Source organism: Poecile atricapillus, chromosome 1, assembly GCF_030490865.1.
Source record: "Poecile atricapillus isolate bPoeAtr1 chromosome 1, bPoeAtr1.hap1, whole genome shotgun sequence".
NCBI lineage: Eukaryota > Metazoa > Chordata > Aves > Passeriformes > Paridae > Poecile > Poecile atricapillus.
Window position 1 is genome coordinate 39,873,025 of NC_081249.1, and position 21,745 is coordinate 39,894,769.

The 21,745-nt window shown below is 38.6% G+C and overlaps 2 protein-coding genes across 15 annotated transcripts in view; one reads left to right on the plus strand and one right to left on the minus strand.

The window, feature by feature from the left end:
- The window catches only part of STK24 (serine/threonine kinase 24), a 52,231-nt gene extending 40,560 nt beyond the window's left edge, over positions 1 to 11,671 (plus strand). For all 7 annotated transcript variants that reach the window (XM_058829090.1, XM_058829092.1, XM_058829094.1 and 4 more), the window contains 6 exons: positions 2,761 to 2,946; positions 3,193 to 3,338; positions 4,213 to 4,336; positions 5,250 to 5,318; positions 6,213 to 6,349; positions 8,674 to 11,671. In XM_058829090.1, the coding sequence (XP_058685073.1) occupies positions 2,761 to 2,946; positions 3,193 to 3,338; positions 4,213 to 4,336; positions 5,250 to 5,318; positions 6,213 to 6,349; positions 8,674 to 8,710 (699 nt within the window). In that variant the 3' untranslated portion in view covers positions 8,711 to 11,671. The remainder of the gene's footprint in view (positions 1 to 2,760; positions 2,947 to 3,192; positions 3,339 to 4,212; positions 4,337 to 5,249; positions 5,319 to 6,212; positions 6,350 to 8,673) is intronic.
- A 3,955-nt stretch (positions 11,672 to 15,626) lies between these two features.
- Positions 15,627 to 21,745, minus strand: part of FARP1 (FERM, ARH/RhoGEF and pleckstrin domain protein 1) — a 200,000-nt gene continuing 193,881 nt past the window's right edge. For 5 of the 8 annotated variants that reach the window (XM_058841834.1, XM_058841825.1, XM_058841818.1 and 2 more), the window contains exons 24-27: positions 21,235 to 21,398; positions 18,693 to 18,800; positions 17,616 to 17,767; positions 15,627 to 16,573 (exon numbers count right to left, since the gene is read on the minus strand). In XM_058841834.1, the coding sequence (XP_058697817.1) occupies positions 16,492 to 16,573; positions 17,616 to 17,767; positions 18,693 to 18,800; positions 21,235 to 21,398 (506 nt within the window). In that variant the 3' untranslated portion in view covers positions 15,627 to 16,491. Of the gene's footprint in view, positions 16,574 to 17,615; positions 17,768 to 18,692; positions 18,801 to 19,694; positions 19,832 to 21,234; positions 21,399 to 21,745 lie in introns of those variants that run through there. The other 3 variants (XM_058841851.1, XM_058841843.1, XR_009277886.1) reach the window with 3 other exon arrangements.

Genomic DNA, 21,745 nt, shown 5'->3' on the forward strand with positions numbered 1-21,745 from the left:
AGAACTATTTGTGCTTGTTCTGGGGATTCATTTTCACAGTCAAGTTCATCCTAGAAATGCCTAATTGGATACACATGCAATTGGCACTTCCTTTCTTATCTGTGAAAGGGGAGCATATGGTTCCAGAGGAATATGTGGGGAGTTAGTCTTGATGTTTTCAACAGGAATGGGCTTCCAAAACCCATCATGGACTTCAAAGAGTCTAGTGTGCAGCCATGGTTTGTTATACTTTTTTGTTCATTTTTGTAGAGGAAGGTCAGTAGCTGTAGAGTTATAAATACACGAGGAAAAAATAAAGCATTCATATACATAAGTGTGTGTGCAAGTGGATATCTATGCACTCATACAGGTGTAAATTTGATGTTTATGCTTCTATATACACATGCTCCACCTGTGACTGAAAGTTTGGCAGAAGAAAATCTATCCATTTATGTGGCTTTAACAATTCAGTCTTGAGAAACTGAAATTCTGAATAAATTGGCAATAATAATTCTCAGTTGTTAACATGAAGACTCATCTTTGCAGGTGACAGTTTTCTTTTGTAACCAAGAAAAGCTTTCCTGCTAGAGGGAAGTTACTCGCAATTAGGCTTGAGGAGAGCTTAGCTGATAATGCGCTTATTAAGATAAATGAAACGTGGGGTTCATGTGCTTATGTAATTCTTTGTGCTCAGGAACTGTTCTTTAACATGGGCTAACAAAATGGCATTTCATGAATTCAATGTTATGCTAATCGACTCAGATTTATAATTTTTTTTCATTCTTACTTGCAAAATTAAGTAACTAAGCTCTTAACAGCAGGATACTTTTCGTACAAGGAAGGAGGAGCTTGTTTTGGGCCAGGCACTGTGGGTGTAATAGTGGAATGGATGTATGCAAGTCAGTCAAAGACAACCATAAGAATCCACAGGGCTGCCACAGGTTGGGTTGTGGGGTACTTAGTAAAGACAGCAGTGATCAATTAAATCTCTGCTCTATCCAGTACCTTGAAATAGATCTGTTTACAGCAGAGCAAAATTCCAACTGCTCTGTTTGGGAGTAAAACCAGGCAGGTCATGTTAGATTTCCTGTTTTCCTGAGAATAAGTCTTTGCTCAGCACTCACTTAAGAAAAAAACAGGAAAAAAACAAACAAATATTTTTAATTGGTACTTTGTCCTTGGAACAAACATTTCTGTGAAAATTTTTTACCTTTCTGACAGGTTTATTATCATTTTCTTGATTTTTGGGTCTGTGATTTCAGGAAAACAAACAAGAATTATAGTGTATTACTTCACATTACTTCAGGCAGATTTGCAATAGCATTTGTGTCAAGGGAGGCAGCATTCCCTAGAAAGAGTAGCATATTTTGATAGTGAAAACTTTCAGAGGCTAATTGGACGAAAAAGCTGAATATTACTGTTCAAGACTGCATTTCCCTAGTCTGTGAATAAGAATGATATATAAAACCAGTATTAAACTTCAGGGAAATTATATTCTAATGTATTAAATTTCTGATGGTTGCACTAGCTAATTTATGTTGAAGAAAAATCTTGTGCAGGTTAAAACATTTTACTTTGTGTAAATATTTTAGACGTACCTCATATTTACATAGTGTACTTGAATATGGTAGATAAAATGCTAGTTTATAACAGCTCTGCCATTGCTTTTTGGTGTAGTAGTATTGATTTTAAAGAAATTTAAGCTCTACTTAGTAGAGCTGTTTTATACTGAAGAGTGGAGACAACCAAGAAACCATTTACTTGGGCTGTGTGGCTAATCACTAAAACAATAGTAACAAAACCAAGTTACAAATGAGGTTATTTACAGTAAAGCTTAAAAATCTACCTTTACAAGTGTGTATGTGATGCCTTTTGTGTCATAACCAATGGAAAATTGAAGAGAGCAAGCCGGGAGGAGGGGACTTCATAACCTCAAGCTGTAATTGGACAATTAACATTAGTATGTAAATGGACCAAAAATTACAAAAGTGTGAAAACTGGTGACCAGGTGTCCATCTTGGGTCCATCTTGGACAGAGCCATGGCTGGGCTCTTGTACTGCCCTAGGTGTATCCTTTAAAGGCCTTTTAATAAATAACCTATTTTATTTCTTCATCTCTGTCTAGCCTCTGTTCAAGATCAGCTTCTCTAGGCATCAATGGTTTTCACTGGGGTAAAATTAATTTTCTTCAGAGCAGCTGGTATGTGGCTGTGTTTTGGGTTTGTGCTGCAAGTGTTGATAACTCAGGGATGTTTTCCTTATTGCTGAGCAGTACTTGCACAGAGTCAAGGCCTCTTCTGCTTTTCAACCACCAGTGAGCAGGCCGAGGGTACACAAGGAGCTGGGAGGGGACTCAGCCAGGACAGTCGATCCTGGCTGACCAGGGTGATACTCCACACCATATGGCTGCATGCTCAGCAATAAAACCATGGGGAAGGTGAGCTGGGGTCTGCTGCTCTGGGACTGGCTGAACATCTTTCTGTTGGTGGTGAGCAGCTGTTTCCACTTCCATTGCTTGCCTTTCATGGGTTTTAGTTCTTTCTCTTTGTTATTTTATTTTTCATTATAATTTATTATTATTGTTATTTTATTCCAATTATTAAACTGTTCATAACCCACAAGTTTTCTCCCTTTTACCCTTCAAATTCTCTTCCTCCCCCATTCCACCAGGGGATGGTGTGAGCAAGCAGATGTGTGTTGCTGGTTAAACTAGAATACCAAGCCAACATTTTATTTTCTTTTCTTTCTCCAACTTAATCTTAAAAGCATTCTTTCTTACAGGCAGATATCTGGTCATTAGGCATAACAGCCATAGAACTTGCAAAAGGAGAGCCACCTCATTCAGAATTACATCCAATGAAAGTTTTGTTCCTCATCCCTAAGAACAATCCACCAACGCTGGAAGGAAATTTCAGTAAATCCCTCAAAGAATTTGTCGAGGCCTGCTTAAACAAGGACCCAAGCTTTGTGAGTTTCATATTTGTCAGTGTGTAGTAGAGAACTTGACTGCTTTACATGAATTGCATGAATAAGTGTCATTTAGCTTCTTTAATATGGTGTGACATATGTGACAGGTGTATTTTTAGATACTGTAAATATTTTAAATCTCATTTGTATCAAGACTAAACTCTAGATTTCTTTGTTTTTATGGTGAGTCACTCAACACTCTGAAACATGGTAAAAAAAACCCAGCTCTTTTTTTTTTTTTTTAAGAGACCTACTGCAAAAGAGCTTTTAAAACACAAATTCATTTTACGGAATTCCAAGAAAACATCTTACTTGGCTGACCTCATTGACAGGCACAAGAGATGGAAGTCTGAGCAAAGTCATGATGACTCCAGTTCTGATGACTCAGACACGTAAGTTTGATGAGTCTATAAAATATCCTTTGTGAGGAGCCAAGGAGTTATTTTTAGCACATGTATTTCTGTGTTCTGTTATTTGCAGCTTTTCAGCTTAGTGGCCTTGGTAAATTAATGCAATTTTAATTTTAGTGTTGCCAGAGATTTCATACAAGTAACAGTCACTGAGAAAAACTCTTCTGGCCCATATTCTGTGCTGCCTTCTCTTTTATGTGGGGTCCAGGGTTCTTCCTAGATGTGAGGCCAGCTGTACTACAGGCAGAAGGTCTCAAGCTGCAAAGCCAAGTAACACTATGCAAATGAAATTCAAGCGAAGAGATTGCCACAGTTTATTCACAAACGCATTAAATACCTCATAGTAAAGAAAACACAACTATTCTCTGCAATTCAAGGCTGCATGCTAATGGCAAGCATCAGGTTGTTTCTCAGATGACATTACAGCTGTATATATCTTTACAGTATTAATGGCTTCATGCCTTCCAGTGACCACAGTTCCAGTGTCTTAGCTATTTTTCTAGGCGAGAAAAATTAATCAAGTTTTCTGATTTCCTTCCCTTTCCCTAATGATTTTAGGTACTCTGCTAAAGCCAGTTTTCAGATAGCAATAAAACAGTTCATGTAACTTGGGAAAATGTTTTCAATCTGTAATTCCTCACTTCCATTTTGGTGAAGTATCTCGGTTTAAATTTTTTAATTTACCCAAAATAAAAGTTTGATTTTCATACTTGTAGTATATGTAGTGGCCTGCACAATAGTATCCTGATCTTGGTCTTTACTGTAGTTTTTATATTTAGTGTATATATTGAATGAACATCAGCAGTAAAGTGTAGGTAATATAAATTTATTTATTTATTTTTTCCCTCTCTTGAAGTGAAGCAGATGGTCAGGCTTCAGGTGGGAGTGATTCAGAAGAGTGGATCTTTACAATAAGAGAAAAAGACCCCAAGAATTTAGAGAATGGAGCAGCCCAGCCTTTGGAGTTGCAAAGAAATAAGGTGCTCAAAATACTGACTTTTTAATACAAGGAGATAATTCTTGCTTTAATAATTTAGTGGTGTGATTTAATTTTATGCCTTTAAAAGCATTTATATTGTGAAACTTCCAGAACTTTTGCTAAAAATGTATTTTCTATAGTTGCCTTTCACAAAACTTTCTGAGTAAGTCTTGAAGTTTGGGCATTCTATTAATGTGTCCTTTTTTGTAGTTGACAAAATACGTACCAAAATATTTCTCTAGTTTGTGAAATACAACCACTGGAGGAAGACCAGGCAATACTGTATTTTTAAACTCTTCGTTCTGCATGGTAAACTAAAACAATGCAAATCTAGGTTGGGGCTGGAGTTTTGGGAGAAAGCATTTTGGTCTTTTAAGGAAAAAGACTACAATGCAACAAAGAATAGAATAAAAAATTTAAAAAAAAAAGAAAATCTAAACTGAAACATCCCAGAATTAGGGATGTTTAGGAACTGCTCATTGTATTTTCGGCAACACATGTGGCCAGAGCAGGTTGTTGCTTTGCTGGCTCTGAAAATTCTGGAGAAATATAAGAAAAATATTGTATCATGTGGCATGAACCTAGTAAATATCAGCATGTCTGATTTAGTTCATGCTCAGTAGACTTGTGGGAGTTTGGTGGTTTTGGTTTGTGGTTTGTTTTTTTTTTTTAGTTTTTCCCCCCCCCATCTAATTTTGAGCTTGCATATATTTGAAGTGCGGCAGTCTCAAATTTTAATTCACCCTCTGTTTTCCACAGTGCTTTGGAATAGTATGTTGTAGAACATTTTCCATTTAGAGGAATAAAGCTTCGATGAAGTGTACCATGTTGGAACTACATTTTGTCTTTAGTTAGAATACAGTGAGGATGCTTTTTTCAGAAATAAATTGGTCAGTTATTTTTTTTCTTTCAAGGAAAAGGATATCCCAAAGAGGCCTCTATCCCAATGCCTGTCTACAATTATATCTCCTTTATTTGCAGAGGTAAGTTACTGCTTTAAAACTTAACAATTCCAATGTTTATATGAAAAAAATTGAAATATATAATGAATGACACCTAAGGTTGTTACTACCCATTTTGAACTTCCTGTGTTGAGTAGTTTTAGCTGTGCCTTTGGTATGTCTGGTTCTGAGATCTGTATTTTGCTCCTAACAATACTTAATATGCATGGTAGTAAAATCAGCCATGCTGGCCTAAAGCAATGAACACGGCAAGAAAAAGGTGTGTAAATGTTTGGATTGCAACATTCTATTTTTGACACTACTTCATGTATTTATCTTATTATAAATTTCAAGCTCTTCATTGTTCCAAGATACAGTTGTAGACCAGATCATCAAGAATTTCACTTTTGAATTTCAGCGTTGAAAACTGTATTTTGTTCCCATTCTGGGTTTTGTATTTTTTTATACTTTTTCCCCAGATACTTAAAATCAGCTTTGAAAAAGGATATATGAAGGGTAAGAGAAGAATTTAGGAAGATATGATTATTTTAAAAAGTTGATAAAATTACTGTAGTGTGTATATATATATAAGCTATAGGTGTGTAAGTATGGGTACTAAGGTATAGGAAGCACATCTTGAAACCAAACAGCTATGGGTAAATACTTCTTTGTTTCTTGGGATACTTGGTTGTCATTTTTGACTGTGAGCATGCTGAAAATGATGTGTGAAGACTGAAGATGTATGAAGATGAATGACATCCTGATAAGTACTGTAAAGACAAACTTCTCCTTGAAAAATGTGAGGGTGTGTGATGAATGTAAAATGCTGACATTGTGAACATTTATGGCCACTTTCTAACAAGCTTCTGCATTATATTGTGTACAGAAATATTTATTAATATCTTATTAATACATGTCTTCCTGGTTTCCTTTCAGTTGAAAGAGAAGAGTGAGGTGTGTGGTGGCAACACAGATTCCATAGAAGAACTGAGGAAGGCAATTTATTTAGCTGAAGAGGCTTGTCCAGGCATTGCAGATACCATGGTGTCACACCTTGTGCAGAGGCTTCAGAGGTAATGAAACTATTTCAGTATGGCTTACAGGAAGCTGCAAATCTGATTCTATAAATATTTGGCTTATGTTAAATTGAAAGTATTAATTTCTTTTTCTAATGGAGAAGAAAACCACTTGTGCCTACAGTTTGTGCAGTTGTGTTTGCTTACTGGAAAAAAACTTAATCATATCAGCAGTTCTAATTTATAGCTTCAAGTGATAGCACATATGTGTGTTTATCCTGTTGGTGTGCATATTGTGTGTCAAATGAGACTGGACAGGCTTTTCCCTTTGCAGCTCATGCAAAGACACTTTCTTGGTGTCTGGGTGTGTGTTGCAGAGAACACTGTCACTCTTACTTTCTTTTACCCATGGAACTAAATTGACTCTTCAGTTGGTCTGTGTTTCTTTCACCTACATAGTCAATGGTTCCTTGTTCGTTAACTAAAGACAGTCTATATGGCCTTTTGGTGGCACCTCCAAAACCAGTATTTGGTCTTACTTCTAAAGGCCAAATTTCATGAGATTTTCTAACTGCCTTGCTTAGGAATACATCATGAACAAATACTGAATTTTCTGTTCCTTTAAATGCTGCACAAAAAAAGATAGGAGGTGTAAATTTCAGAATTGCTGCTGGAAGAGGCTATAAGTGCAACCTTGAATCTAGGAGCCCACAGCTGTTGCGAATCTCACAGCAGCCAGATTGGATTGCTTGGTACTAGAAAAAAAACTCATGTCAATGATTAATCATGGACCACTACATGGAAAAAGATCACCCTCAGCAGGTGTCTCCCTTACACTGTATTTAACCACAGCTTGGTTAAGTTTAGGAGTTCACAGCTTTGAGGCTGAAGCACAGGATTTTCAGGCTGACAGTTTCTCCTTCAGTAAAAACCAGTGCCAAGAAACCTGCAAGCAATCGTGTTTGTTGCTTTATGGGCTGTTAAGAATGAAGCCCAGTCAGCATCTCTAGTGCTGAAAGGTTACTTCCAATGCCAGATGTCCTGTCCTGTCTCATTTGATCCTGGCAGACTTGAAAGAGTTGCTGGCGCTTCCATCTCAGTTTGTTTCCATTAAAGGTTCCAAAATTGAATCCAGTCTTTCATCAGCTAATATTTCAGTGTCGTATTTTTATCAGTCTGGTACGGGATCTTCCTGGAACTGGAAACCTCAAAGACTTGATGCTGCAATTGAGGCTGAAAATGACCATGTGGAGACAGTGGCATTTTTGGGGATGCTGGAAGTGATCTTACTTGTTCTGTCATGACAGCAACATTCATCATTTTTGTCCTATGTGAAAGATTTCAGAACCCTTTATATACCTGTTTAGCATTGCTTTCCTTCTGTCCTGCTTCCTTGGACTGTTATTATTTTTCTTAGTCATAATGTCTTAGTACAGTGAAGGAAGGCACTTCATTCTCTTTCAGGGAGAGAAAGAAGGACTTATTCCTATAGAATGTTTGTCAGTGGATCACATCTGGGTGAACTTCCTCTTTTTTTCAGGGATGATATTCCAGCTAGTATGGGATAATGATTCCAGAAATGGGGTGAAAGAATGAATAGCAAGAACTCCCACTAAAAATGAGCTTGAATCATTCCATAGCTCAGTAGGTTTCCCTTTGGGATAAAGCTATATTTTGGAGCTAGTCAAATTCTGAAAAAATAATTCTCTCTTGTCCGAGTGCTACAAGAAGTATGCTCTGTTACATCATTAGGTCATTCAATAGCCTCTCAATTTGATCGCTAAATACCAAAGATAGGTTTTCAACAAATTTCTGATGACATTTTCACTCCCCCTTATGATTGGTTAGAAGTGGATTTTGTGTTTGTCTGAGTGAATGAGTTGGCACCCTCAGAACAGCTGCCCAGTAAGGTGGATGAATTCGGGTACCTTCCCCCCCCCCGCCCAGTTTTGATCTTGGATGTTTGATGAAGGTTACCAGAAACTTAATGTGATTAAGAGGTGTGCTTATTTCTTTGGATGATTCAAGAATTTGCTTAGATCAAGAAATACAGTTTTCCTGGCCCAGTAATATTTTGAAAAGATTTGATGTAAACTTGCAAAGTAGGAAAGTTGTAGTCACTAAATGTTCTTCATCATTAAGTGCTGCTTAGTAACACACTTGAGCACAGGTTGTTGCTGTTTGTTAGGAAAACAGTGATACTATAACAGGGTTGTTCAGTTTCATGGTTCTCCCTTTAAAGTGTGGTGGCAGTGGTGAGTGCCATTGTGCAAGAAAAAAGGCTGGAACTTCACTGGCATAAAATGGAATAACTTCATTGCTGCTTCTTGTAGAATGCCTTTCTGAAATGTGCAACAGTAATTATTTCTTTTCCTCTTCAGATATTCCCTAGCTGGAGGAAGTTCTTCATCCTACTGACATACTCTTCCTTCCGGGCTTTCCTAAGACAGCAGGGATCCCATGGTGTCTGCGTTGAAGGTGTACACCCTAATGATGTTCTGCCTCTCAGTCTCTGTGAAGTCCTTGGGAGGAAGGACATTCCCAAGAGTGAAAATGAAATCTCTTGGATGGAGGCAGTCTTTTTCAGCTCCTTAAAGCTCTAATTTTTTTAGATGATAATGCACATATTCCAGGGAGGTGTCCTTTTGTAAAATCTGAAATGTATATTTAGGTTTATGATAGAGAAATTGAAGATATTGAGAAACCTCAGGTATCTTGCTTTAAGAATTCCACTGGGAGATGGAGCATGGTTGTTGGAATTGTGTACAGATATATATATAATGTCTTTTTTAACAGAAAGCCTTTCAATGTGCATAAGGAATCACTGTGTACAAAATGGTAAAGTGCTTTTGTAGATAATGTTAGTGGGGTAAACATTTGACAGGCCATAACTGAGTATTGCCTTGCCTTTATTACATGTAAAGTTTGAATTATGTGATAAGTGAATCTCAGTTAGATTTTTGTATGTGAAGTATTTGCCATTGAAAGAATTAATCCTGTATTATAGAACTTTCTATTTGTACCTCAGCACAGACACAATTTTATTCTGTTTCTCCAGCTTTTCTTTATTTTTACTTATATTCTGAGCGTGGCTTTCTATGTATGGTACTACTTCTAGTTACTTTAAATTTTATACACCTGGTCTCTCAAAGCTTTTAATTTAAATTATTGTTTTTCCTAGAGAATGAGTTCTTTCATATCTTCCGTTTCAAATTGTGCCAACGCAAATTCTGAAATAGTTCAATTTTAGTAACAGATATTTGTGAAGCTTGTGAAATTCAGACACAGTCTTTTTTTCACCTGAACATGTTTAAATGCTCACACAAATCTTTATTTACTTCATTTATTCTGAAATATCTCCTTAAGGTGTAGATTCTGAGACAGTGGCAAGTATTTCTTTATCATGCCTATTTTTATCATTAAAATGAATGTCTTTCAGCATAAAGAAAAATCCATAGATTCAATATTTGGTCTCGCTGCCTCGATCCGTGCATCTCTTTACCAAAACTGACAGGTGTTGGACAGAGACTGCGAAACAGCCCAAGTGCTGTGTGTTGGGTCTGGTTGGTTGCCTCTCCAGAGAAAAGCTATTTCTTAAAATTCTGAATTTTGTAATTTCCACTGTTCCTGTGAGGGCTTCTAGATAGCTGACTTCAGGTGTTATAGATCTTGCAAATAGTAACACTAGTTCATTGGTTGTATGCACAGTTGATTAGGTAGCTGCTATTCCCAACCCCCAACAGTATTACTCTGAGGTTTACTTTGGTTGGTTTCACCAAGACTATATTCAGGTACTTCTTATTCCAGTAGCTAAGAGAGCATTTTTGCCTTCTTTTAATGAAGAAGTTGATGACTTTATGCTTTGCACGACACTGAGGTAACTTATATATTTACTTTTTAAAAAGTATAGATGGGAGCTTTGGAACAGAAAGGATTAACATTTACAAGTACAGGCATATCTGCCTGGCTTGGTACAAGAAACCCAGGTACACTAACCATTGTGGAAGCTGGTGAGGTCTCCTTCCAGGACTTCCATCACCATGGTAGCCCTTAGTCTATGCATATTAATAGCCTTAATTTATTAATTTAAGAATTTAACAGTAAGAGGACACTGTCTTGCTAACAGAGCTAATAAACTTCTGCCCAGGTTGAAACAACAGTTGGAAGAAACGTGTGTGTGTGTTCATCTTGTGGCCATGCTTTCAGGCACTACTCATTAGCCAGCCTAATGAGGTAATGGGTTTCCTTTATGGCTAAGGGAATTTAAAGTAAATTGAACAATGCTAAAGTTTGAGCAATGTTTTACAACTCCACTTTGATTAATATCTTTAATTATGTTGTTTAGTGTGCTCTTAAGTGTTATGGATAGGCTCACTCTTGAGGAAACAAATTTAGCACTGCTTTTGTGAAATGTGCATCAGAATGTAGTGCAATGGGAAATTTACCTGTTGATGTCTCAATATGAGAACATTCAGCCTTCAACAGATCTGTGTGCTATGACTGCATAAGGAAATCAACAGGTGTGTTTGCACTGGAAATGTAAATTGATCAATGTAAGCTGTTCTCTAGTCATCTATTAACGTAAGGACTGGAAATTAAAGTGAGTTTCCTTGGAGATGCACAGAACCCTGAGACATAGTGGGGAAGTTAAATTTATGCTGCTGGCTTGAATGTTAAGAAATTCTCAATCAGCAAGTTGAATTAACTTCTAAGCTACAATCTTTGAACACTCATTTGAAAAGTTATGTGTGTGTTTTGAGTTGCATTTTAATTGTGTTCCAGGACTATATGCTGAGGAAGTACTTCTCTGGTGGCAGAATTTGCTTGGGGAATGTGTCAGAGCTTAAGATAAGTAAGATGGTATGGGCAGGTGGCCAAAAGGCTTGGGCATTTAGAAGGAGACAAGACCTCATTTATGGTAGAGATGTGTATTTTTATATGTAATATACAGATTATTTAAGTATAGACTATCTTAAACTGAGATTCACTGACAAAATAAAGCGTGCTGTGTCTTGAATGTAGAAGTACAATCATTTGCTATTGAAAAGTATTGATGCTTTAAAATCAGGTCTATATTGGTAACAGAAGAGGAGCTTCATTTGAAAGAAGCACCACCTCAGTTTCTCAGAGAAAAAGAAGTGTATTGATATTTTTGAGAGGTTTTTTCATGCTTAAGACATGTCTGTGTTACGATGTTGCACTGATAATTTTTCTGTGCAGGTAGTACCTTCACTCAGTCTTGACTATACTAAATGACAAGCTATCTCTATTTATGCAAACCTTTAAATTAATAGAACTGCTTATTTGTCAGGGATTTCATGATTAGGCAGTAAATAAACTCACTGTTTAAAAACAATAAAATCAGTTATTTGAACTGAAGGCTTGCTTTTTTGTAACTCTCAAATCTATTTTTTTACCTTAATTTTCTCTGCAGTTGTACTTTGTAGTTGCTGACCAGATCACTGAAGGATGAAGTGCTAGTTTTGCACAGAATGCTTTTGGTGTAGTAACAAAGCAGTAACTTCACTCTGCAGTGCCACAGTTCCTTTGCAGCTCCATTGTGTGTGAGCTTGTGGGAGCAGAAGATAGGGCATTCCACAAAAATCAGTTTAACTGGGATGTTCTGCCCCTGCTGTGCAAGAGGCATGGGTGGAGTGGGAAGGTGAGGCTGGGTGTGTTGGTACCTCACTGCAAAGCAGCTGGCACAGCGTGAGTTCCCATCCCCCTGTACACTAGCACCCCCCATCATCTGCCTCCTAATGTGCTTTTAATGTACTTGGGCAGTGTCTTCTTTAGCTCTCACTACTTAATGTGATGTTCTGTATTACTTTTTAAACTATGTGGTCCCAGTAGCTTTACAGTAACCTTTCAAGGAAATGGTTTTTGCCTTCAGGAACGTCACCATTGAAGATAATCCAGAGTGCCGATAAGCACAGGTATAATGCAAGGATCAGGACAATTGCAAATCGATTTTGTAAGCTGCTGGGGAGGAGCAGAAGGTACAGCACAAATCTGCTTCCCCTATGTAACTGTGTTGTCCAGATGTGCTGGTAACTGCACTGAGCATATGCCATGGACAAATCATATGCAAGGGCTTCCTGCCACCTTTAATGCATGATCACAGAGGACCATTAAAGTGTGTGTCTTGTTTTCTGTAATGTTGCTGCCTGTTTAGAACTGTGTATTTAAATTTTACTTTTGTCACTCCACACCAAAACAATAAACCTCATTGTAAATTATGTGACCTAGAAATGAAGAAGGAAAAGTTTCATGAAATGTTGCCACCTGAGTGGTCAGTGAGATGAGATTCAGGGCCCCTTCCCTGAAGGGGATGCTCTCTGAGCTTCTAGAACTGCTATTGCCCATGTGTCAGTAATGATATGCAGAAAGTTTATAAATCGCTCTTTGGTTTTTAATGGTAATTGGCTCAGAATTTGTAGCACTTGCAGATGGGAGTGATTTAAAACCCACCTTGCAGTTTCCATCCTGTCAGCCCAGTGAAACTGATGAAGTGCTCACAACAAATTGCATTTGTTAACCCCCCCCAAGAACTGCACCTTTAACTGGTGACAAACTGTGTGACAGCTGCACACCTGTAGTTATACTTCATTACTATTTTCTGCTGCTAAAAACTGTATGTGTGGCACATTACCCATTATTTTATCCCCTACCAGGTTTCCTGTGCCCCCATGGCAGAAGCCAGTATCCATGTGCTGTAGCAACTGGAGTTGTGCATCTGCCTGTGCATAGGTAACTGCGCTTTTGAGGGCTAAATCCATGTAATTGGTCCTGTATAGAAAGAAAGAACAGGAAAAATTGGGCTTTTCAGGTCTTTCTTGATCCTCCGTTGTTCTTGGCTGATGGAATGGTAGGGTATTACACCTGATTTTGTCTCTACAATAGATTTTTCTTTCTCTTTAGTCAGAGACTTTTATCAAGATTTCTGCAATCACAGCATGTCTTCCCCTACCTGCTGACTTGTCTTTCAGTCTGTCATTTTTGTCAGGTTTCAGTTGAATTTACAAAGGCATTAAGGTGTCAGTGTTGTTTAAAATGTTCTGAAAAGAGGTAGGTTTGAGGTATATTATCAAACATATCTTAACAGAGGTTAAATTAGACAGCAGATAAATGGTGGAGATGCTTAATCTTGTTGAAAAGACAACAGGAGTCCAGGCTTTTTTGATCCCTTTGCCTGTGGTGTTGCTCCTGAGGCAATAAAGTTCCTGTTTTGTTTTTATTTGCTGATTGGAAACTGGCAACTATTTCATGGTGAGTAATAACACCAGCAGTAAATCTCCTGGAGTGCCCTGTTGGAGGTTTTCCTGCAGCTGAGAGAGGTGTGTTTAGTGGTAGCTCCTGACTTGGCACACAGTGGCCCTGCCTCTTTGCAGGCTCTGCTTGGCTGAACAGGCAGTGATATGATGTGAATCAGGGTTAAAAATAAGTGGTTGTACATTAAAGTTTTCTAGTACATCGAGTTTCATTCACACACGTGGACTCCGCCTGTTTCCAAGATACGAATATCAAGACAATTGATTTTACTCTCTTACTATCATTTCAGTTTTGGGTTAGCCTTGGGAATAGACACCTAGAAAAATGCTGACAGATGACAGCAGTTCACATGGTTCCCTTTAAAAAAGGAATTAAAAATCACACTATTAGAAAAGTATAAAAAAATCTTGTTTTAAACTTATTTTTTTATAGGAAAAATAATACAAAAAGGTGAAAATGGTGGGTAGGTGGGTATTCTGCAAGTTGCACTGGCAGCCTAGCTTGGTCTCTCTGCTGTTAAGGATAAGTATCACAGTATCTTGGTCTGTGCCTTATTTTCCAAATTGACCTTGTGTAAAAATGAAACTTAATGAGAAAAGTGTTACGCGATTTCTGTGGAGAGCTCAGAATAAACTACTGCAGCGGATAGGAGTTAATGAACATTGTATCCAACAAGCCCCAGGGTTCTAAATTAAAACCCAGTTTTGGCTGAATTAAGGACAGGGACCTCAATGTAATTTCTATTAAAAAAAGCTTTTCACTGTTATAGATACCATTCTAAAGGGAAGATGCAGGGCCCTGTCTTGTAAGGTACTAATTTACCACTCAATAATAAAAATTTTTGGCAGGAGCAGGTCTGCAACCTTTTACTTCATAGCAACATCAAAGCTGTTGCTTTTTCAGCACTGTTTTCCCAGACCAGTAAGGCATCTATGCTGTGTTATTTCCTCTTCTCCTCACTACGCAGATCATTGTTCACATTCCTGGTCAGTCCTGAAGCACTGGAATTACTGTATGTTACTACAGGGCAGGGTCACAGGCTCGGAATGGACAAGGCAATGGGACCTGCAGCTGGGAAAACGCGCTTCAGATTTTCTTTCCACGTTTGTCCTTCAGCAGGCCCTAGCCAGAGGCAATGCTGGTAAGTGTGATTATTGCACTGGTACAGACAGCCAGGGGCAATAACTGAGGAAAAGAGCAACTGCACATGCTACCTGTCCAGAGGGCTGAAGGTCTCCCTGCAGCTGAGGGAAATGCTCTGAAAAGGGTTTCCCTTTGTTAGGGTGTGCTTTGATTTGGCCACTGGGGACTGCAGCTTGTCCTAAGGGGTTTGGAGCTCATCCTCACCTTGGACAGAGGTACGTTTGGGGTTCGGGGTAACAGAAGGAGGGCTTTACTGTCTCAAAACAGGCATATGTACAATGGTGTTGTGAGGTATTTTATTCCCTTTTGTTGTGAGCAAAGCTGTAAGAAGCCATTTTACACATCGCACACAGACAAGCCATTAACAAAGCGAGTAGCTGCATGAAGAAAAAGCAGGGATAGAACTTCCCCAGCTTCATTTCCCAGACTGACCTTCAGGCCCCCTCCGCTTAGCACCATGCCTCCTCCAAGGCCTGTAATGGTGATGGGTGTTACCAGCACATCAAACTTCTGCTAATGGAAGTTTTACATCACCCTAGTGACAGTGTTTCTTACAACAGGAGGGAAAGTATCTAAGCCTTGTGGACACAGTGCTGCCAACCTCAGTGCGCCACCAGCTTATCCAAAATGCGGTGCCAGCCGATGTTAAAGCCAGGCATACGGAATGGGTAATTCTGCTGCAGGTTGTGTAAGTCGCCCTCTGTCTGCCTGAGCCCCAGGGGAGAGAGGGACAGACTGAAATTCCAACAATAAACTGGAAGTTAATTTGGGATGTGTAGCAAGCAGGATGAAAACTTGGGGCTTCAGTAGTACCCCCCAGCTTAGAGCAATTTAGTTACCAAAACACTACAAATGAATAACAAATAGCTGCGGTTCTTGTAGCTTACAGGTTTTCTTTCAAGTTCGTAAAACAGCAGAATGTCACCACAGCCTTTAATTTCTTCTTGTACATAACCATTCACAGTACATTAACAGCCCAAATAATATTGCACTGGATTATTTTAAAAATTTTTTGTCTTGCAAGTAGTACTCACTTTTCAAAGTCATCAGATGAACAATTTGGTCAACTTGCACCAAGAAAATGGTTAGATAAGAACCCTATACTTTATTTATACCACATGGATTTGTGACCCCAAAGGGAAATGAGAATGAGCTGTAAACTGTTTCCTTGTTAAACACAGAAAATTAGAAAATCGTTGCTGATTAAATGTAGAAAGACTGGGAAAAAAAAAGCATGAAATCTGAAAGTTATCTCATTCCTGTTAGACTGCTTGCTGTATATATAATTATATTCTATACTGTGAAACTCCATCTACATTTAAAAGCCCAGCAGTCTACAGATTAACATGGTAAAAAAAAATAATATATTTTTATGAAAAGAGAAGAAAATAGTGTTTGCCTCAGAGGAGAAAGTTTTCAGGTTTCAGTCATCTGGGAGTTCTTTTAGGTGCAATCTTTGAGGCAACAAAATGTCTTTTGGCATTTGGCACTCTAATAAGGACAATATTTTAATACTGGCACAAGCTAAAAACAGCACAGAATGACAAAATACAAGACATGAAATGAACCGCAGCCACTGGGATGATGGTAAGCTAGTTTGTATATACGGAGAATTTAAACAGTTTTGCTGAGGAATTGTGAAAGGTTCTGCAAAACCATACTTATTCTCTTCTTTTACCAAAGTGTAAGTTTTCCTAAACTTGGAGGGAGAAAAAGAGTTTCAAATGTCCTCTAGAAAATCAGAAGCAGCTGCTGGACAATCAACACAGCGGCTTGTTCAGCCGTCAATAGGCATGAGGCTCTTTGTGACTCAGAGCTCGAGTGCGTGAGGCAGAGCTGGTGGCACTTCGGATCACTTCCATCCATCTGTGAGGATGCACGAGAAGAGACACAAACAAAAGAAAGGTCAATTCCCAGTGGAGGATACGGTCTGTGCTATTGGTTGTACAGTTTGATTTTCGGTGTCTGTGGGAGCATCTTCCTACTTCACCCCTAAATCTATCCGAAGGCAAGAGGATTGCCAAAACTGCAAGGAGGTTTAGAGAGATAGGACCCAAGACTCATGAAGTTAGTAGTGAATTTACTTGCTCTGCAGATACCAAATATCTTTTTTTCTGAGCGGTCCAGGCAGTGAGCAACTGAGATTAATCTTTCAAAAGAAATGTACTTTAGCTGCAATTTCTGCTTCTTTTTCCTAGAACTGATAAAGGCATTTTGTGGTTTTATTTTATCACCACTTTCCCACAGTTTGCTGCCTTGTTTACAGTTTTGGACTGACATGTTAAAAGTCAAGAACAGCTTTCTTTGATGAAGACATCATGATTTTTGACATGTTCATGCTTCATACAAATGGACCTAAATTAGTTCCTATATGAACAATCACAAACCAGAAATTAGGATGAGTAGTGCATTTTCCATGACTCTCCATGTATCTGAAGTTCAGTGGGAGATGTAAAAATTACATGATGAAGAGGCATAAAGATGTAGTAGGAACAGCTGCTTCTATAAATTTGGAATTTTATTACAAGTGTGGATTTTCCATGCAGTTGTTCTAGAGGAAGCGAAGCTATTCTGAAGAGCTGCTGAGGTGTCCTGTGATCTGTTCACATGCTTCCTGAAGTCTGAGACATGGAGCTCACCATACAGACAGCATGATCAATTTTGACTGGATAATTACAGGTTTTGCAGTAATTACTATTACTGCTTCCATATTATCACAACCAATCACTTGATTTTAGCAGTATCAGGTTTAAAATTTGTTTTGTAATTTTAAAAGGTCCTTTCTCCAGTTGTACTGAACCACTTGCCTGTATTACTGAACCAACTTGTTAAACTTTGCATCTACTAACCTTTGGAAGAATGCTCCTGGAGTTTACCAAAAATTTTTGCTCACAGAAAACAAACTTACCTTTCAAAGGTGTATTCACTTTCAGCCCTGAAGTAGTACACATGGGATTTGAAATGTAGCTTGAACACATAATCTTTGTGAATGTTTTCAGATTCAGAAGGAAGGGTAAGTGAATATCCCAATAAAGGAAGGCTGGCTAAAGGATGATTGTCCTGAAAAGATATGATGGAAAATGCTGTGAGATCAAATGCCCTTAAGTAAAGAGAGCACATAAGTAAATGGAAAGCAGATACACACTCATTTAAAGATCACTGTGTTTCTACACGTGTGCAGAAAAATACCAGATTTATACAACTGCAATAAAATTAATTGTCTGGTAGTTTGAGTTTGTCATCATTACAGATCCTTTGCATAAGGATCTGCTGCAGGCTGATTCTGTCAGTATTTCCCTGAAGGAAAGCTGGCTAATATCTTGGAGTTTCACTACTTTCCAACTATGAGCATAAAGCTCCATCATTTGCCATTGGCAGGGAACTATCCAAGGCTCATTCTGCTTGCAAACGATTTCCTTATCCCTCTTTAGGTATGGAATACCGTCCAATTCCCTTTTCAATCATTTAGGATTTCTGTAATAATGAAAGCACAATGTAGCAACTCCAGTTACTTTGTCCTTATGCTCTGCTCAAACAGATTCTAAACAGAAATTCCCTGCTTCTACAGTCGGATGTTTGCTCAGATGGATTAAATCACTGACTGCTGTTCTCTTTTTTGGCTTAAGTCTCAGTAATGGTAAACAGAATTTGTAAGTCACTATTAAGTTTTTAATTGTAGTGAGAAAAGCCTGGTTTATACTTGCACTACAGCTTCTGAGCAGTGGTGAGCTCTGCTGTGCTTTCAAGAATGAATGTACTGCAACTGCTGAAAGCTTCAGGAAAGAACTGACCCAGGAGCAGAGTGAAAACAAGCCCTGCTCTGTGTGCCAGTGGCAGTGAAGGCTGTGTGTGGAGCCACGACCAGCGCACCTGCTGCTCCAGCCTACAGCATCTGTGACTGATACCCACTGTTCTCTCAGCTCGTTCTTTGGAAAAGAACCTCACTTTGTCTTCTCCAGCCACTCACACTTTCCCAGTTGGTTACCTGGTGCGATTTATAGAAGAACATGCAGAAGTTGGTGAACACCACCCAAAGCTTCTGCCACCCATTGCTGTTTTTGAATTTTCTTAGCAGATTTCCAGACAGCTGGTTCTGAAACAGATCAAAAGCAGCCAAGTAAAACAGTGAAAGGTGCCTGCAGCTTAGTTATTGTAAGAAAAATTATTTGCTTTCATGTGACCTGGGTGTAAATGAAAATGCTTTGATTGACTGGACATTTGCATTTTTCTACTGCTGTACTTTATGTATTTTTTTGTTTGCAGCAGGATACTTCCAAAAACTCAAAGCTACTACACTAATTATTTTATCAACTGAGGTGGCTTTTGGCAATCTGTTACTAAATCTCAGTCTTGTTGGTCTGACTCTCTTCTTTTGGAATGATACTTAAATTGAATGGAAACAGAAAGTCTGACATGAATTTGTGATGAAAAAGGAAAATTATGACATACTTTAGAATTCAGATAGAGATTGAGGTCTCCGTACCCATGAAGTTCACATGGTACTTTTCAAAGATTTCAAAAACAAGGACTGTTAACCTTATTTCTAGCTGGATTTTGAATAGTTTAACATAAAGGAGGAGAAAGCCATAATCAAGTACATGTATTTAAGGGCTGGTTGAAGCAACCGCTCTTCACGTAGTGAAGACGGAAAACCAAGCATCATTGTTCCTTGCAAATGCAGGGGGGGTTCTCAGTGAATTATTAATGACTTCCCATTCCTTGTTGACTGTGAGGGCTCTTGCCTGGATCACAATAGCTTTTACATCACTCTTGTTATCTAATGCTAATAAGTTAATCTGTAAAGCTTAGTAGTTGAAATCTGGGGTTCCTGGTGTAGCTACTACAAATGAAGTATTCTTAAAAAGTTCTGTTTTCACCAGCCTTGGATATGCATTAAAGCCTTTCCTTTAAATCATCCTGTTTTTTGATATCTGGACTACTGCCTCCTTGCCCTAAGTTGCAGGTGTACTCCTTAATTTTCTGTTACCTCATTACTCTGGAGGATATCATAAAAGGACAGGCTTTGCATTCGGTACCAGCAGACATATGAAATGGAAACAGGCCGCTGATCACTGATCAGTCCAGCAGGTAGGGAGGAACAGTCACTGACAGAGAGAGGATCTTCTACCACGAGAGAGACAGAAAGGAGGGAGAGACACAAAGAAAATAAACGATAATGCTGAAGTGAGAGGCACCGACAGGATGACGTGAGCATGAGCGGGACCTGCCACGCATGGAGCAGCAGTGGAGCTGGAGATGTTTTCACAGAACAACGCATGGCTCCAGGGTGTGCTCGGTCTTCGCTGCTTTGTGTTCATTTGAGGCACAGGGAAGGTACAAAAATGAGCAAAAATGAGCACTGATCTCAGACCTAGTTAGATTTGCCTAACTAAATGTTTTAATCATTAGAATGAGTCAATGGTATAAGTTTTATATCTATTTTATAATAAGCCCTCTGCTTTAGGGAAAAATACAAGACCTTGTCCTGCGCTGAACTATTCCTCCCTTGCAGGATATAAGGGTATGAAGAATGGAAAATCCCACCTGTGTGGGACTGAAATGAGGCTCTACAGTCAGCATTTTTTAGTACAGAATTATTTTGCCATATTTAGCAACAAACTCACCTCCTGTTTAAAAACAGAGGCAGTTACACAATACGTTACACAATTGTGTATGTTACACATACACAATATGAATATGTTTGTCCTTGCATCACTGTGTCCTGTGTCAAGATCTCTTCTCTAGAGCAATGGTGGCCTGATGTCTGAGGGCTGCGATTCCTTTTTCCATTTTCATAGAGCATACATTTTCATTTGCTGAGGACTGTGATAAAGTATGCAGAGCTCCTTGGACTCTGTTTGGTGAAGGAAGAACATCTCAGCAGGCTTGCTACCTCATCCTAAAACCTACACTGAGCTAGGATTCATTCATGTCAATCTTTGAAAAGACAATGTCTGCACCTCGGCTGTTGAGTACAGAATTAACAAATGTGTACCAAATTGGCTTAGCTGTGATCAGAAGGGTCAAAAAGGGGGTTTATTTTGAGGTGGAAAATGCAAATAAAGAAAAAGCAGATGAAACTGAGCAATGAGACAAGGTTCCAGAAAAGATGGCTAGGTAAAGAAAGTAAGTTAGTAATACACGTAATTAAAACTCTGGCTGCAGCAGCTAAAGACAATATCCTTTCCGCTCAAGCAATGACTTAATGCCTCTGTAACTGAAAGCATTAAGACAGTTTGAACTGCTTTACATTTTAAAGGGCATCAGCTTTTTTTTTTGACAGTTGCTTCTATGAAAATTACTGCTCCATCTGATTTTACAGAGGTGCACTACAGGAGCAGATCAGTGCTTCTTGAGTCACGGTTTATGCCATCATTTGAGAACACAGGAGGTGGTTTAATAAGCGTGCCTGAAACTTCCCCAGGAGGAGACAAGGGAACAGCACAGTTGTTAAGGAGGAGCAAAAAGGAAATTGTCATTCAAAAGCGAGCCTGGAGCTGCAGTTCAGGTTGTTCTGAGGCAGATACCTCCACAGCAATACTAAAGTCGATCATTGAAACACTGGTATTTCTGTGCCAGCAGACGTGCACCGTAGTGTTGCCACGGTGTGGTGACTGACGTTCGAGTGAGGTGCGGGATGCACTGAGGTCGTCCTCAGATTCCTGGTCTACAGTAGTTTCATCAGGAGACTCTATGAAATGCAGGGAAAAAGCATCTTTCTTCCTCTATGCAACAACATATATAATTGGAAAAATTAAACAAATGAATTCTGTCCACAGTATTGTGAACTGATTTTAAAACACCGTTTTAGAAATAATTTTGTGCAGATTTTAAATAGATTATTGTATTTTATATAATTAATTTACGTGTTTTTGCAAATGTTAGAATTAAAGGCTAACTAACATGCTTTGTTGGTGTTTTTAATACCTTCCAAGGACAGGCAATGCCCAAATAGTTCCTGGAATCATTATGCTTAAGTCACTTCTCTATTCAATGAAACTTTCTGCTAACATCAACAAGAGCTTTAAAATGGCACAT